The 18,161-nt window shown below is 40.0% G+C and overlaps 1 protein-coding gene across 4 annotated transcripts in view; it reads left to right on the top strand.

Moving 5' to 3' along the window:
- Nucleotides 1–18,161, top strand: part of pde1a (phosphodiesterase 1A, calmodulin-dependent) — a 411,318-nt gene that overhangs the window by 379,112 nt on the left and 14,045 nt on the right. For 3 of the 4 annotated variants that reach the window (XM_052023506.1, XM_052023516.1, XM_052023524.1), the window contains 2 exons: nucleotides 6,371–6,558; nucleotides 14,209–14,502. In XM_052023506.1, the coding sequence (XP_051879466.1) occupies nucleotides 6,371–6,558; nucleotides 14,209–14,502 (482 nt within the window). The remainder of the gene's footprint in view (nucleotides 1–6,370; nucleotides 6,559–14,208; nucleotides 14,503–18,161) is intronic. The other variant, XM_052023509.1, reaches the window with a different exon arrangement.

Genomic DNA, 18,161 nt, shown 5'->3' with positions numbered 1-18,161 from the left:
GATGGGGTATAATGCACATAGATGACAAAGGTCAGAGCTTGGCAGATCACAGGAGCAGAGTCACGTCTTGCCAGAGAGACCAGAGAAAGAGCTGGCAGATTAGAGTGCACTCATGACTTAGTCAACAGTCACAAAGACAGAGCTGAGCTGAGAGATTGCAGCAGACCCTTGGCTGATCACCATTTCAGTCATCTTTTTAACTCCAGACATTGTGGGAAAGATGCTTGACTGTCCCTGGATGACCTGTACAGAGAAACATTCATTGTACATGACCCAGAAATAAAGTGGGTGGTCAACTGTCTGGGGAGCTATCTCCTGTGTACCTTTATCCCTGACCACCCAACACTATTCCTTACCCAATCTCCCCAATCTCCTTGCAATAAGTCCCTCTGGCTTTAATAGTGAGGACATTTTGGCCCTAGTTCAAATTAATTGCCAGTTTAAACTGCCACTTCCCATCTGTTCTGACGAAAGGACATCGACTTGAAACATTAACTCTCTCTCTCTCTCCCCCTCTCCCTCTTCCTCTCCCTTTCTCTCTCTCCTCCTTTCCCTCCTCTTTCCCTCTCTCTCCCTCCTTCTCTTTCTCTCCCTCCTCTCTCTCTCTCTCTCTCCCTCCCTCCCTCCATAGATGGTATGCTGAATTTCAATTCCAATGCCGACCCTTTAGCACATTCCTACTTTCCACGTGCAACACTTGACTCTCTTTCAGATTAACCTATGGTTTGCTTCTCTTGGCATCCTCCAAAAGCGCCATCAGAACTTTTGTTCCTGTCTTCTCATGATCAGTTACCTGAGCTGTACCATCCATATGTCATTGATCTTCTCACTGGGTGCTGATGTACCAATTGCCTTCTCGCTCACATTTGCCCTTTCCAATGCTGTCCTTATTATATATACCAGTGAATCAGCTTTCACCATCCCACTCCAGAAACTGCTTACTATCCAGCTTCCCAGCTTAGCTGCTATTTTAATGATCATTTCAGGGACTGTACTTTTTTCTTCATATCTCTCACCATCAACTCTGATCTCAAGCCCCTGTATCCTTGCAAATTACTGATTCAGTTCTCAGCTCCCAAAGTCCTTGAACTTCCTGTCACCTCACAAATCCAGCCCTGCCTCTCTCCAAACTCGATGTTTTAATTCCTTCAGTCTGGTTTCTGTCCCCGTCACCTAATCAAAATAACTGTTTTCAAATCATGAATAATATTCGGTATGTGACAAAGGTAATCTACCCCTCTTTATTTGTTGGCAGCCTTTCTCGATTGCCCATGTCCTCTTCTTCCAGCTTCCCTCCAACATCATCCAGCTGGCTGGGACTGCATTTGCCTAGTTCTATTCTAATCAATGCAATCATGGCAGGAATCCTCAGTTGTCGTTTTCCCACGCTATAATATCTGTTGTATCTACTTTTGGCCTGTTCTTATTTTTCACCTGCAGGCAACATCATCTGAACACACTTATCTGTTTCTACCTGTATGATACCAATCCTCAGCTTTACTGCGCCACCACCACCACTTCTCTTGATCCTTTCCCTGCTTCTAGGGCTTGTTTGAAGCCCAGTCCTGAAGGAGCAGTTAACATTGGGAGGATGAATCTTACTGATACAGGCCTGCACCGTTTTACATTGATATCTTGCAACTGCCTGGTGCAAGTCCACGTGATCCAGCTTGTTTCCAATGTTGGCCCTTGCAGTATTTGGCAAAGTCCTGTGCCATGCAGAATCCAGTGACAAATATGAGCAATATTGTGGGCTGCCTGGGACCAAGCCCTGACCACAAAAAATGACAGGTGCCTTACTAAGTCTATCTGCTATTTTAAAAGCCCTCTGCAGTGGTTTTAAGCTTCTACATATCTTTAAATATATTCCAAAACGTTTCATACTAGTAAAAACTTTAGCGGAAAGTTGATAAATTTTAAAACCTAATGCCCTTTTTTAGATATTTTTCTGAAAGTTTTAGCAACAATAAACAATCAGAAGATCATTAGAATAAAGGGTTAATGAATGGTTGGCAGCTATTGGGCAAAGGTCCAGTATATGTTGTTTTGAAAACTTAAGTGCTATGTTTCTGAGTTTTAATTTTTTAGCCAAATTCCTTTCATTTTCCTGTTCCCACCTTCCTTGTGGCCATTTGGGACCTGCTTATTCTCTCAGTGCTACAGTCCAAGTCACCACTGTTAACATATCCCAAATCAAGGGGTTTACCATAACAGTGCCAGGCCTGAGCTGGCACAGAACCTGAGAGCATGGTCCTCAGCAAAACTGCAAGGAATCTCAGTGAGCTCATGTTTCATCATTGGAGTCCATATAGAGCCCACTAGCAAAGTGAACTGACTTTTTAAATCTGTCAGTCATTTCAAGACATTAATATACATTTCATGTAAATATGTACAGCCCTGAAATGCACCAACATTTAGATGGGTTAAATGTTGGCAGTTTGGCTCAGAACTGGCAAGATCCAGTCCATTGACCTTAGTCTGTGTCACTCTAGATATTCATTCTACTGTCCCTGACAATTGACACTGATGAGCTTCAGACGACAAATCTGTGCCGATCACTAAAATCACTGCATCTGTGACTGGAGCTGAAAGTTTATCCAAATGTTTAAGAAAAGAGAAAACAGAGAAATATGCCAATTGACAAATTAATATAAGCATGAAATACAGAATAGGAAACATTGTAAACATGTTATTGATTCATTTTTCAGGCCGCAGGCATTAATGACATGGTGTGCATTTATTATCTGCCCCTAATCACCTTGAGAAGGTGGCTGTGGGCCTCTATTGTCCTTCTGGTACCATGTGGTGCTGTTGGGTGGGAGTTCCAAGATTTGGACACAATGATGATGAAGGATTGGTGATAAATTTCCAAGTCAGGAAGATGTGAAGGCTTGAAAGGAAGCCTGCAAGTAGTTATGTTCCTATATACTTGCTGTCCTTCCTGCTGGTAGAGGTTGTGTGTTTGGGTGATGCTGTTGGAGTAATCTGTGTAGGCAACCAGAATGCATTTTGAAAATGGTACACACTGTAGCCACATGCTTAGGTATTAGAGAAAAGGAAAATTTGAAGTGGTGGATAAAATACCAATCAAACCAGCTTCTTTGTCCTGGATGGTATTAAGTTACTTGAATGTTTCTGGAGCTGGGCTCATTCAAACAAGAGAGCATTTCAGCACAGTCCTGACTTGCGCCTTGCAGGGAGCAGAAATGCTATGGGCTGCCAGGAGGTGAGTCAATCACTGCAGGATATTCAGCTTCTGATCTTAGGGGATGAATTGAATTGACTCAAGACTGGCTTCTGATCTTATGTGGCTGCTCCAGTTGAGCTTCTAGTCAATAGTGGCCCCAAGATGTTGATGACGGACTTGGTGATGGCAGTATTGATAAACGTAAGAGGCAGATGTTAGCTTCTCTTTTATTAGAGATGGCCATTGACTGGCTTGTATGTGGTGCAAATGTTTCTTATCATTCATCAGCCCATGCCTGAATGTAGGTCTTGCTGCCTGCAGGAATGGACTCCTCTGGCTGAGGATTTGTGAATGGAATTGAACATAGTGCAATTATCAGCAAACATCCCCATTTCTGATCTGATAGTGAAAGCAAAGCTATTGATGAAGCTGCTGTAGATCATTGGGTCTAGGATCCTGGGGTTGGGATGATTAACCTTCAACAACCATCTTCTTTTGTGTGAGGGATAGATAACTCTGACAATCGGAGTGTTTTCCTCTGGATGCCCTTTGACTTCAATTTTTATCAGAACATGATGCTCTACTTTATCAAATGCTGCTTTGATGTCAAGGGCATCCATTTTCACCTCACCACTGGAATCAAGCTCTTTCATCCGTGATTTTACTAAGGCTATAATGAGGATTGAGAGTGGTCCCGAAAAAACAGACATTGGACACTGATGAGCAGGCTATTGGTGAGTAAGTGCTACTTGATAGCACTGCCAGTGACACCTTTCATCACTTTGCTGATGATCGGGTGGTATTTAGCCAGACTGGATTTGTCCAGTTTTTTAAGACCAGGACCCACCAGGCCAATCTTCTACACTGTTGGGTATATACTAGTATTGTGACTGTACCGGAACAGCTCAGTTGGGGGAAGTGCTAGTACTGGAGCAGGTCTTCAATACCATGCTGCAATGTTAGTCTGCTCCCATAGCCTTTGCTGTATCTATTACATTCAGCTGTTTTTAGCATCATGTGGGGTGAATCAAATTAGCTGAAGACTGGTGTATGTGATGGAGGAGATCGAAGGAGTAAGCAGAGATGATTCATTCACATGGCACTTCTGGCTGAACAGGGTTGCAAATTCTTCAGCCTTGTCTGGAGCATGCATGAGTTGGGCCCCACCACAACTGATGGGTGGGAATATTCTTGGAGCTTCCTCCTTCTGTTAGCTTTTTAATTGTCCACCACCGTTCATGACTAGATATGGCAAGACTGGAGATCTTTAGTGGGATTAGTACACAGTAGTAGCTCTGACTACTGAGTGCAGCTTTTAATATTTAGTACACGTATTGCACCTTCACCAAGTTGGCACCTCACTTTGAGGTACTCCCAGCATGCTCTTCTGCATTCCTCTTTTATACCAGTTAGATGGTAATGGTATAGTGAGAGATGTGCCAGGCCATGTGGTTACTGACTGTGATGGGTGATACTTCTGCTACTTTTACTGCTTCTGATGACCATCAGCATTTCCTAAATGCCCAGCTTTGAGCTGCCAGATCAATCCCATCTATCCCATTTAACATAATGGTTGTGCCACACGAGATAATGGAGTGTGTCCCAGTCCTCCCAGTTTGAACACCAATCCATAGGTGTCTATAAGCAAGACTTGGCAAGGTTATGACTTTGAGAGCAACTTTGCATGTCAGAATTCAGTTGTTAGGTCAATACTGGGTGGTCTGTCTGGTTTTATTGTACTATTTTAATGGTTATGACGCACGTGAAGAGCTTGCTGGGCCATTTTGGAGGACAGGTAAGAGTTAGTCACTTTGCTGTGGACCTGAATGCTGGAATGGATAATGGTGGCAGACTTCTTCACAAAAAGAATGTTAGTGAACCAGATGGACTTTTTTGATAATCCAGTAGTTTCATGATCACCATTGCTAAGGTTATTACTCCAGATTATTTAACAGACTGATTTCAAGTTTGTACATTTGGATTGTTCATCCAGGTCTCTGAGTTACTAGTCCATTAACCACCATTGTGTCATCATCGTTCCTGGGTGGTACAGTGATGATAGCTCTAGCAACCAGGGTTTGATCCTGATCTCTGCTACAGTCCCAAAGTTATGTGGGTTGGAAGGTTAATTGGTCACTGTAAATTGCCTTTGGTGTGCAGATGAGTGGTAGAAACTGGAGGGAGTTGATAGAAATGTAGGAGAGTAAAATGGGATTAATGTAATGCTTGATGGCTGGTGCAGACTCATTTCTTCTATGCTGTATGAATCTTAAGAATTTCCATTGGATTACTGTACAACAAAATGTTGTAGAGAGAAGGAATTGAAAAACTTCTAGGAGAGGAAAAAATAAAGGCAAAAGTAGAAGAAATAATGGGCACACAAATACTGAACACATTGTACAGCGGGTGCACCTGAACATCTTATCACTGAGTTCACGGGCAGTTCCCGAATGATCTGTGCTGACAAGCTAAATATATTTTGTATTCGGTCCTTCAGTTTCTGGAGTGTTTCCATTCATTTAAATGGCTTGCTGAACATCATCTAACAGATGAGTTGAGGATAGGTTTTCTGCTTCCTTTTCTTTTATATTTAGCTTTTAACTAATTAAGAGTAGTTTAATGTATTGTTGATTAAATTTTATTTTTAGTTATTCTTAAAATGATGGTCAATTTGTTAAATGTATTCCAACTGTCACCAAACATGTCTAATCAGGCATTACTATCAGTAGGCCATCGGGGGAGTCCATGTTCTGGGCCTTGGTTTCCACCACCCAAGACATGGTTACTGTTCATGTCCTGCTCAACTTCATGGCCTTAAGGATGCTGGGAGCCAAGTGCAAACATGGGATTAGCCCAAGGAATGTACTTGAGGCAGGAGAAGAAATAGAGTACAAATCGAGTGAAAATCTAAAGAAGCAAGGAAGAACAACTAGCAATCAGAAGACCAAGAAAGCAAAGCATAACTGGGCATTGAAAAGATAAACAAAAGCCAAACAAAAGAATTTCCTTCTACTGACTAAACATTTTTTTCATTACAGAATCTAATTGTAAACACAGCCCACTTTTAACATGGCCTGATTTAGACTGGGATTGGTCATCTTTGTTAAACAATTACCTAAGGTTTAAAAGTTTTCTTTGTCATGCCTCAACAATTAACATGAATAACTTTTTGTGTTGTTAAAGTCTTACCAATATCGGAGTAGGAAGCACTCCAGAATCAACCAGAAGGCACAGTGTAAGGAGTGTTCCATCAGATGGAGGCTGTTCCACAGAGTATTCCGTGTCTACTGTGGACCTTAAATGCTTTAAGTTGAACTGGATGGACATAATTCAGCAAAACAAAGAGAAATGGAAAGAGCTGGCAATTCAAGGTGTGTGAGGCTCATTTTGTATCTAATTGTGCCACTAATACAGACATAAATCTTTCGAGGTTTCTGATTATTACTCCAGCGTCAGATTCATATGAACATCTAGACATAGGGCATTCCACAATAATCTGTGAAGATGTCATTGTTAATTGTGTCAATGCCAGGGGTTTGAAAGTCAGAGTTCAAAAGTGATGACAGCAGAAGGCAGGTAGCTGATTGATGAGTAGCTAGTGAGTATTTCTACCGTCTAATTTCTGATCTATATGTTAAAACCATGAAGGCTAGGAATGAATGGGTAACTCAGCTGAGTGGAATGTGCATCCTGCATCCTGTTTTATGTGGGAAACTGTGGACTCTCCCACTGACCTACACAACCAGATACAGGAAGTGTTTCCAGCTGCAGCAGCTTTAACTCAGGGTTTCAGAACTGGAGCAGCAGCTATAGTCACCATAACATGTCCACGAGGCTGAGAACTATGTGATAGCACATTTAGGAAGGTAGATACACCACAACTTAAGAGTGTGCAGGCAGAGAGAGAATAGTTGACTGTCAAACTAGGAGGAACAAGCAGAAAGGGTACGAATCTCCTGGATCCATCTTGTTCACAAACATATTTTCCCTTTGGACACTGATGGAGGTGATACCTGGTCATGGTGGCTCATACCCACGAATCCAAGCAACATCCTGATAAACCTCTTTTGTACCCTTTCCAAAGCTTTCATATCCTTCCAGTAATGAGGCAACCAGAATTGCACACAATGCTTCAAGTGTAGCCTAACCAAAATGTTATAAAAGATAAAAATGTGTAGGATAGCACTGTCAATAAGGTATGAGATCAGTACAGTGATGAGAAATGATTTTGCTCATCAAATCATGATGTAGAATTAGAAATCAGTCTGAGTGGAGCTATGAAGCAGCAACAGGCAGAAAACATTGGTAGGAGTTATTTATATATTGCCAAATAGTGGTTGTAATTATTTATATGCTGCCAAATAGTGGTTGTAATATTGGCCATGGCATATATGAGGAAACTGGAGGGGCATGTAATGGGGTACTATAGTAATCAGGTTTACTTAAATCTTCCTGTAGATCATATGAGTCAAATTAGTGGTGGAACTCATGTAATGCCCATGATATGGTTTTCTAGATCAATACATTGTGCAACCAACCAGAGAAAAAGGCTATTTTAGACCTTGCATTGTGCACTGAAAGAGAGTTAATTAATAATGTTGAAAACAATATTTAGTGAAAAGTGGCCATAATATGATGATATTTTACATTGAGTTTGAAAGTGTTTGATTATCTGAAATGATTATCTCAAATCTAAACAATAAAAATGTTTTTCCTTTTCATTGAAGTCAATAATAAAGTAAATTGAGCAGTGTGTAAACCAAACAGATGATTCGTTATTGCCTGCTGTCCAATACTGCACAAGAACTACTTTCACCTCCATTAAATCAATGGTTCCAACACAAATATTATCTCCACTGTCATTAGCTAAATGTAAAGTGCAAACATCAAATGTACAGTCTTTCCAGTCTGCACAGTACAGTATTACACAAACTATCTACATATTCTTATATATAAGGTAGATATAATAAAAGCACTACAACCAATTATATACAGTTTTTTCTGTAATGTAAGTAGTTACAGACTGTCTTCATGGAGATTGAAATACTTTGTTAATCATCACAAACATAGCACAGTGGAATTGTGCCTGGATGCATAGGGCAAAAATATTTCATACTTTGGGTGCAAAGTGTTCTGAGAGCATCACTATAAAGTTTTATTTTTGTGGAATTTGAATCTAATGCTTCACTAGATCTTGATGTGTTGGTTGATTTTAATTTCCTTGACTCTGATCACCGGATAAGGATTAGTTTACTAATGAACCATCAAGGCTATTGCTTAATTTTCCAGGAATAACACTTCAGTCATATGCTTTGATGATGTGATGACGTTAGTAAATTTAATCTTTAACCAGTTGATGCTAAGTCTCTCACAATTAGTGATTGTGTGTAATTAGTACACAGGATGGGATAATGTTTAACCACTGAGTTCCCAAACAATTATCTGACTGTGGGAAACCTAGATCATTTTGCTGTCTGGGCCTAATTAATACACTCTTCACTAATGTGGCTCTTCACTAATGGCTTGTGGCCTAGAATCTTAATCTGTCTTTAAAAAAACACTGTCCATTTTATTCTCCTGTTTCTTTTAGCTTCATAAACTAATTTTTGCGCTAATTTTTGATGACTTCTTCTCCTTTTCCCCTATGTTTTATTGTAAAAAGTACCTGGTCTCTGACCAGTAGGTAGCTAACAGGACAGTTTCTGCATCCATTGTATTTCTATCTGATTTAACTAGTTACCTCATCCACTCATCAGAAGGGTCTATGGAAATTGGGAACAAAGCAACAACAAAGCTGTTGGAAAACTGAGAACACAGCAGCAATAATGGGTCTTATGCACCCATTTTATCTCTGTTGCATGACTCTAGTTGAAATCACCCTCGTCCTTCAGTAATAGATGTTAATGTTAACAACAACTTGCATTTCTCATTGCAAAACATCCCACAGCACATCCTGGGTGCATTATCAAATGCAATTTGACACTGAAGCCCATAAGATATTAAAGTATTTGGGCAGGTGATCAAAACACTGGTCAAAGAGATAGATTTTAAGGAGTGGAAACAGAAAATGCTGGTTTCAAGGTGGGTTTTAAAGGAAGAGTGTAGGAGATTTTTAAGGAGGGAGTTCCAGTTAGAAGGCAGTAGGAAGCACTACTCCCAATAGTGGAGTAACAAAATCCATGGCTCCTGAAAGACCAATATTTTCACAGAGCTAGTCCCAAGGGCACTGCTTTAATCCAAAGTAATCTAACAGTAAACAACGATTTTAGTCAATTGTGTATTGGATATCTAACATCCATAAAAAAAGGTGATCTTTGGTAAAGATACAACTAAATTCTGTATGTTGTGAGTTTCTTGGAAATTACATTAAAGGCCTCCAGCTATATTATTAAATATTATTTAGTTTAGAGATGGGAAACTTTTACCACTAAATGTCCTGCTCTTATGCATTTTTTGGATGCCTTCTTATACTGAAGTCAAGTAATATTTTGAAATTAATAGCCAGGTTGAGCTGAAACATTAACTCTGTTGTTTCTCTCTCACTAGATGCTACCTGGCTTTCTGAATACTTACAACAGTCTCTATTTTCTCTTATTTTCCAGAACCTGCTGTATTTTTCTTTTATATCACAAAATTTCAAAATCTGATAAACTAGAGATTTTTACTTAAATGACAGTGATTGTGAAAGTTTTAAGCTGGAGTAGAAGTATTCCTAGTAAACTACCAATTGAAGCAGCAGATCTGGAATCTAAAATTGCCTCAGTGAGAGGAAGCAGAGGTGATGATTGATGTTTGTCCTTGTGAATGGAAGGCTAATACCAGTTGGGTTCCACAGTGCTCAATACTTGGTCCCTTTCTTTATGTTGTTTTTATGAATGATTTGAACTGAAACATAGTGGAAATGATAAAGAAGTTTGCAGGTGATACAAAAATTGGCAGTGCAGTTGACAAGGAGAAGGAAAGCTTTAGCCTGCAGGAAGATGTAGATGGTCTGGTCAATTAGGCAGAAATATGGCAAGTGGAATTTACAATAGAGAAGTATGAGGTAATACAGTTGGAGAGATGCAGCAAGGCAGGGGAATTTATACAGTAAGTGCGAGGGCATTGAGAAGTGTGGAGAAACAGCGAAACCTTGGATTACCCACAGATCCTCACAAAGGAACAGAACAGATCAATAAGGTGGTTCAAAAGGCATGCAGGATGCTTTCCTTTATTAGCTGGGGCATAGAATGTAAGAACAAGGAGGGTATGATAGAATTGTATATAATGCTCGTTAGACCTCAATGTGAGTAAAGTGGTCACCAGATTGTAGGAAGGAGGTGATTGCACTGGAGACAGTGCAGAAGAGATTTACAAGTGTATTGCCACAACTGGAAACTTTTACAAATGACAAATAATTGACCAGAATAAGACTCTTTTCCTTGGAACTGATTTGACTGAGGGGTCTTGATAAGACAATTAGGAGGGAGCTATTTCCCTTAGCAGATGGGTCAAAAACCAGGGGACATAGATTTTAAGCAATTGGTGGAAGGTTTAGAAAGGATATGAGAGAAAGCGTATTCACTTAAAGAGTGGTAGGGGTCTGGAACTCACTGCTTGACAATAGAGGCAGACAACCTAAGATTTAATATGTCCTTGGATGTGCACTTGAGGAGCCAGGACTGGCAGGACTATGGACCAAATGCTAGTAAGTGGGGTCAATTTGCTTTTTGTCAGCTGGCACAAACATGCTGCACAGAGTGGTCTCATTCGATGTCATAAATTTTTGATGATTCTATGGATCAGTAAAAGGTTCTCAAATCAGAGAAGTAATCAACTTCAAGGAACTTTATCTTAGTAGGGAGCTCTTCTGTCCCCTGAATTCATTATTGCTGAATTAAATATCACATGCAAACCAGGGGGACAAAACTTAAGACAGAACATAGTTAATTCATGGCCTGGATTTGTCAGTGGATAGGAAGAGTTGCCTCTGAAATGAATGAGGAGGAGCTGAGCTGAGCAGATGTTTCAGTAGTCCAGCATTAGATTTCATTGGCAGGTTGCAGAATGGCTTGAAAGAGAAACTGAAAAATCTCACATTGATGCAATACTTGGATCATGGCTAGGATGATAAGGTGCAGTAATACAAAAGCAAAATACAGCAGGTTCTGGAAAATAAAAGAAAATAGAGACTGCTGTAAATATTCAGAAAGCCAGGTAGCATTCTAGTGAGAGAGTAAAACCAGAGTTAATGTTTAAACTCAACCAAGTTAATTGTTTCTCTTTTCCATAGATGTTGCCTGACTTGATGAATACTTCCAGCATTTCATGTTTTTTTTTTGTTTGATGCATCTAACACACACCATAATTGACTCAAAACACTGGAAAGTGACATATGGAGAATGGGATATTCTGCATCCATCTGATGCAGAATTATCACAATGGCACCATTCAATTGATTCAAATAAAAGCTGAAACAACACAAATTCCTGATTCACCATGAGAAGATCCAGTATGCACAAGCTATGTGAATAGCCATCTTTATTACTATAATTAAATAGTAGCCCTCTGCATATAGATGGTGCTATTTCATATATAATGGCATTTTCAGTATCAGGATATAATATACATATGGGGTCTTAGTCCCTTAAGGTTACCACAAATGTCTGACCTGTACATGTTTGCTGCTGACACTTGAATCATGAGATGGGAAAAAGGTTTCTTTCCCTAGCACTAACGTCCCTTGACTTGATGAGTGTAATGTTTTTAAAACATAAACAGACAAAAGCTCTTGTGAATTGAGTCACATTTCTGGTTTTCCAACAGGGAGCTGGATAACTATTTTTGTAAAACAAAACACACAGAAAAATGTTGGGGCTAAGAATTCAGTCTTCTGCCAAAGGCTTGTAAAGTCCACCCAGAGCGGAAGGCCCAAGGCTCAATTAAAGCAGAGTGTCTGGCATCATTTAGACATTAATAGTGTGCTGTAGCTGCCAGCTGACATCCCAATAGAGCTTAACAATTGTGGGTTAGTCTGTTTGTCTCCTATCCCAGTTTATCTGGTAAGGAGACACACAGGAGATGTGGAACAATAAGCCATAATGACCCTCAGTAAGGTTGAGCCAGGAGGGGCACTACTAGTTTTGCTTTAAAGTGAATAGAACAAAAACAAACAACATTTTTAGGTGCTCTCTTAGTTCCTGTAGTTAGACTTCTGTAGACCCAGAAGAAATACAGGGATCATATGCAATGAATGCTCTGCCCAGTATTGCCCCACCTGGTCTTAAAGCAGGTAAATAATTCCCTGATTACATTTTTTATGAAGCATATCTTAAGAGATATGTCCTAAGAGATGCCCCGGCATTCAGATGTCACCATCTATCAGGTTGGCATTTCCCAGGGAGTAGTGTTGTGGGGTTGATGAAGAGGCTGGATTGTAATGTGAGAGAGATGCCATTTGGAAATTGGTCCCAATAGTTGGATTATTTTTTTGCTCAGAGATTGTATACCAATTTCTTCCCCAATTGTGAGATTCCCTAATTTATCTTTCCTAGCTCTGTCAATTCTTTAGATTTGCTTTAGATTTTTGTGATTGGCCATCTCTTAGCTCTATATATATGGTGGGGCCATTTCTCAGCGTTGTTTGTGTCGTGGTAATTATGATGCACCAAGCCCTGTTACATGCAATTCTTGAATGCACCCTCAGATCAAGATCAAACCTGAATTCTTACCTTCTGGTAATAACTTCATCAAAGGTAATGAAAGGACACACAGAATACCAGAGAATCAAAACAGAGAAAAAGTTAATGGGAACATAACTCTCTCTTTTTGCATAATGTTCAATCTATAAATGCCAGATATATCCATGCTTCCTGACAAAAGATTTGAAAATGTAACTGGTGTAATTTGGGACTACTGAATGATAAACTTCCTGAAGTAATAACTCATGATTGGTTATATTGCTATTGGTTTATATTAGAACTGAAAAATGTGGATGACAAAGTTATGTTGGGTGGAGGGTGATTAACAAACATGATTCTCACTCTCTAACTACCCTCACCTTACAGCTTTTGTTCATTTTCTCTCTTTCCAATTGACCCCAGTAACCCATCAACCAGGTGACCTCTACAATTTGTCTTGAAGGCAACCCTATCTATCCCTATCAAATATTCCTCTGTCCTATTCATTCCTCCTGCCCCCACCCTCCCTGCACCCTGATACTGACTTGTTTTCTCCCTGACCTGCTGTGTGTTTCCCTCATTTTTTGTTTTATTTCATAATTCTACTATCATTAACTATCTGAGCAAACTTAATTAGGGACAGGTCTTAATGGTAGTTATGAACAAAGTTATTGCCTACTTTTAGAAGATCTATTACTGTTTGATATTTAATTCCATGTTGAGGTCATTTTTGAAGTGTTTGATCTATAATGAATCAACTCATATACACCTCAGTTATAATCTTCATCCAGCAGTACAGCAAATGATCAGAACACCAGTCCCCTCAAAGAGCTAAGACGTTTAGCCCATCAGGTTCTGAGCCATACAGATCAGATGGCCCTACATTCCACCTCCCCAATCTGAGCTGAAACAGCATTAATAAGGAAATATTGGCCAGGAATCCTGCTCCTAACTTCCTGTGACTCCTACTAGAAATACTAATGCAGGGACAATGGGTGAGGACTGGGAATGACCTTGGTCACTATGCCCTAAGACAATGTTTAAGACTCTTTCATAACTAATGGCCAAATAGGTGAGGGACTGAAGGATGACCAGCATTTTTGAAATAACATCCTAGCAAGGAATTAACACTTTTTCCAAAGGTGATGAGAAAGCTTAAATATTTCATGCGAGTTTTTTTCTGTAATAAATTTATTGACTAATTTTGTTTAAAGTATAGTTCAGTAGCCCAGTGCAAGTGGGATTTGATTTTGCTTTGATCTTTAAAATGGTAACTCATGAGGTATAAGATCAATGTTTACTTTCTTAATTATCATCATAGATATTCTGTTTTTCTTTCTTTGAAAAAATTGCAAAATACAGAAGAAAAAATGAGACAGAATACAGAACAAAATCAGGATGATGACCACCACAAGAACAACAATGAGAGCCTAATAGCAGCAGATGATAAAATAAGTGTGGGATGTGACAAAGAGATCCTGGAAAGAAATACTTCTCCATCCAAGTCACTTGTCAACCAAGCTTGCCAGCTTTCAACAGCTGCCAATAACCCAATTCTGCAAAAACATCTCCACACTGCCAGCTGTGATTCTGCAAGCTGGGAACATGATGCTAATCCAGCAGAGACTCTGATTCAACATGGACCACCATGGAATGGTAACTCCATTCACTGATTAGGTAGTAATACTTTAGGAAAGTATATTAATTATCATTTGGAGTAAAGTTGAAAATGGCTGCATTTCCTTGATCAACATCTTCTGATTGGTTCTTGATGACCTTAGTTAGGCATATGCTCAGAGGGTAAGGAATAATTTGATGTTTACACATTTAATGAAATTTGCTCTGTGAATATTTGTATGGAGTTGTTAACAGTTCTCAGAAGTGAGAGGATATGAGAGATGTTTTTGTTCGTGCATTACTCAGTCAGTCAATATGGAAAACAAATATTGGTGTAGATTTCTGAGAAGGGCCATAGTAATACTGAAATGATATTTGCTATTTGTTTATAAGACTGTGCCAAATAGAGTGATGTACAGTTGCCCACAAAATGAAAAATGCTGTTGTACTATTTGCTATCAATACCACTTCCTATGGTTTGGGGTGCTGCATTTACGTTCACTTTGTAAATACCACAGTCAGAACAAGTGAACTGATTGCTAGATTTCTCCATTTTGTTTGCAAGTTTGATCCTGGCCTCTCTTTGATACACTAACTGCCCAAACATCCCACATTCATCCAACCAACTTCAGAAGAGACTTTGGTGTCATGTTTTCCCGCTTCACCATTTTCACCTGAGCCTAGAGCTTAACTGCCTTCTTTTTCATTCAGCGCTGTTCCTATCCATCATCAAATTCTTTTGACTCATAAAGCTTTGTCTAACTTGAATGGAGAGCCAGTTTTTGAGAAGATAGTAGGTGTATGAGTTTGAAATTTAGTCACTGTCTCAGAAATGAGACTTGGGCCATATTAACTACTGGGTCCGATTTAAATCGAACTGCCCGACTTCACACCGGTTCCAGGCAAGATGTCAGATGGTTGAGGCAAGCAACAGGTTGAGGCCAGGATTGGTTATCAGTGATGTCCCATCTTCAGAACAGAGGGAACAGACCTAAGAGAAGAAGGTCTGAATTATTTAAGGAAGGAGGGAGAGGGCAAACAGGAAACAACTAACTAGTTAGCCTAACCAGTTGGAGGGAAAATGCCAAAATGTCTTATTATGAACATAGTAACAGGACGTAGTAAAAGGATTGAGTAGAGTCAACATGGATTTATGGAAGGGAAATCATGCTTGACAAATCTGTTAGGATTTAATGAGGTTGTAACTAGCAGAATAGATAAAGGGGAATATATGCAGTGCATTTAGATATTCAGGAAGCCTTCAATAAGGTGTCCTACAAGAAGATACTAAACACATGGAGCACATAGTGGTGTGGATTGTGGACCGGTTATGAACAGAAAACTGAATGGGAAGAAGCGGGTCATTTTCAGGTTGGGATGCTATAATTAGTGGTGTGCTGAAGGATTGAAGCTGGGGCCCCTGTTGTAATGTTTAGCTTCCTGATGATACAAAGGTGGGAGGCAGTGTGAGTTGTGAGGAAGATACAGAGGGGCTTCAGGGGGACATAGTCAGGCTAAGTGAATTTTTCCACACGGTAGTGCGCAACATTACCGTGTGGAAAAATGTGAAGTAGAAAAGCGGAGTACTGTAAAACTCCAATAATCTAGAAGCCTCTGGACTTTAGTAGTGCAAAAGTCCAGAGGTCCACTTTAGCAGTGCTAGACCAGCAGATCTTCCAGGCTACACTAGAACAATAGAACAGTACAGCACAGGGACAGGCCCTTTGGCACATCATGTCTGTGCCGACCATGATGCCAATCTAATCTAATCTCACCTGCCTGCACACGATCCATATCTTTCTATTCCCTGCCTGTTCATGTGCCAGTCTAAATGTCTCTGAAACGTTGCTGTTGTATCTGCTTCCACCAGCTCCCCTGGCAACACATTCCAGGCACCCGCCACTCTCTGTGTGGAAAACCTTCCCTCGGCAATCTCCTTTAAACTTTCCTCCACTCACCTCAAAGCAATGCCCTCTAGTATTTGATATTTCCACCCTGGGAAAATGACTCTGACTATCCACATATCCGTGCCTCTCATAATTTTATATACTTCTGAAGAGCAAGTCGCTCCTTAATCTCCAACACTCGAGAGAAAACAATCCAAGTTTGTCCAACCTCTCCTTAAAGGCAATACACTCCAATTCAGGCAACATCCTAGTGAACCTCTCCTGCAACCTTTCCAAAGCCTCCATATCCTTCCCATAATATGGTGACCAAAACTGCACACAATACTTGAAATATGACCTAATCAAAGTTTTATACAGCCCCAACATGACTAGCCAACTTTTATACTCAGTGCCCCAGCCAGTGAAGGCAAGCATGCCATATGCCTTCTGTATCATGTTACCCACTTGTGTTGCCAATTTCAGAGAGCTATGGACTTGGACCCAAAGATCCCTCTGTACATATATGCTCCTAATGGTCCTGCCATTTACTGTATACTTTCCTCTTGCATTTAACCTTCCGTAATGCATCATCTCATACTTGTCCAAATTGAACTTCATCTGCCATTTCTCTGCCTAAATTTCCAACTGAGCAATATCCTGCTCTATGCTCACTTTCCACAACTTCACCTCCAGTCAGAAAAGCATCCATCTACCACCATGCTATGTTATCTATGACCAAACCAATTGTTTTTATCCAACTTACAAACTCACCATGTGACTTAATCTTCTGGATCAGCCTACCATGAGGGACCTTGTCAAATGCTTTTAAAGTCCATGTAGGCAACATCCACTTCCCAATCTTCATCAGTCATCTTCACCACTTCCTCAAAAAACTCGATCAAGTTTGGTCCCCCACCGCACAGAACCATGCTGACTGTCCGAATAATTCCATGTTGTCCATATGCAATTAAAACCCATTCCTAAAAATCTGCTCTAATAATTTCCCGACCGCTGATGTAAGGCTCACCGGCCAATAATTTCCTGGATCATCCCTGTTGCCCTTCTTAAACAAAAGAACAAGGTTGGCTATTCTTCTCTCTTCTAGGATATCACTTGTGGCTAAAGAGGATACAAAGATCTCTGTCAAGGACTCAATAATCTCCTACCTTGCCTCCCTGAGTATCCTGGGATAGATTCCATCCAGCACTGGGGACTTATCCACTTAATTTTTTTCTATACAACCAACACTTCCCCCTTCTTAATATCGACATACCTTAGAATATCAACATACCCCTCCTTAATGTCATCATTATCCATGTGTTTCTCCTTGGTGAATACTGATGTAAAGTATTCATTTAGTACCTCACCACTTCCTCTAGCTTTAGGCATAGATTCCCTCTTTTGTCCTTGATTGGACCTACCCTTTCCCCAGCTACCATCTTGTTCCTAATATACATATAAAATGCCTTGGGATTCTCCTTAATCCTACTTGTGTAAGACATTTCATGGCCCCTTTTAGCCCTTCTAGTTTAAGTTCTTTCCTGCTTCCTTTATATTCCTCAAAGGCTTTTTCTGATTTCAGCTTCCTAAACCTTGTATAAGCTTCTTTTTCCTTTTCAACTAAACTTACAATATCCCTTGGCATCCAAGGTTCCCGAACCTTACCATCCTTTCATCCTCACTGGAACGTGCTGGTCCTGAAATCTAACCAGCCTTTAAAAGATCCCTACTTGATGTTATTATTGATATCCAACACACTTTTATTTCCATTTTTCACTTGTTACAAAACAGTATAGTAAAATGTTCAGTGAA

This window comes from Pristis pectinata, chromosome 1 (assembly GCF_009764475.1).
Source record: "Pristis pectinata isolate sPriPec2 chromosome 1, sPriPec2.1.pri, whole genome shotgun sequence".
NCBI classification, from domain to species: Eukaryota; Metazoa; Chordata; class Chondrichthyes; order Rhinopristiformes; family Pristidae; genus Pristis; species Pristis pectinata.
Note: the sequence above shows the minus strand (reverse complement) of the source record. Positions and strands in the feature narration are given on the sequence as shown.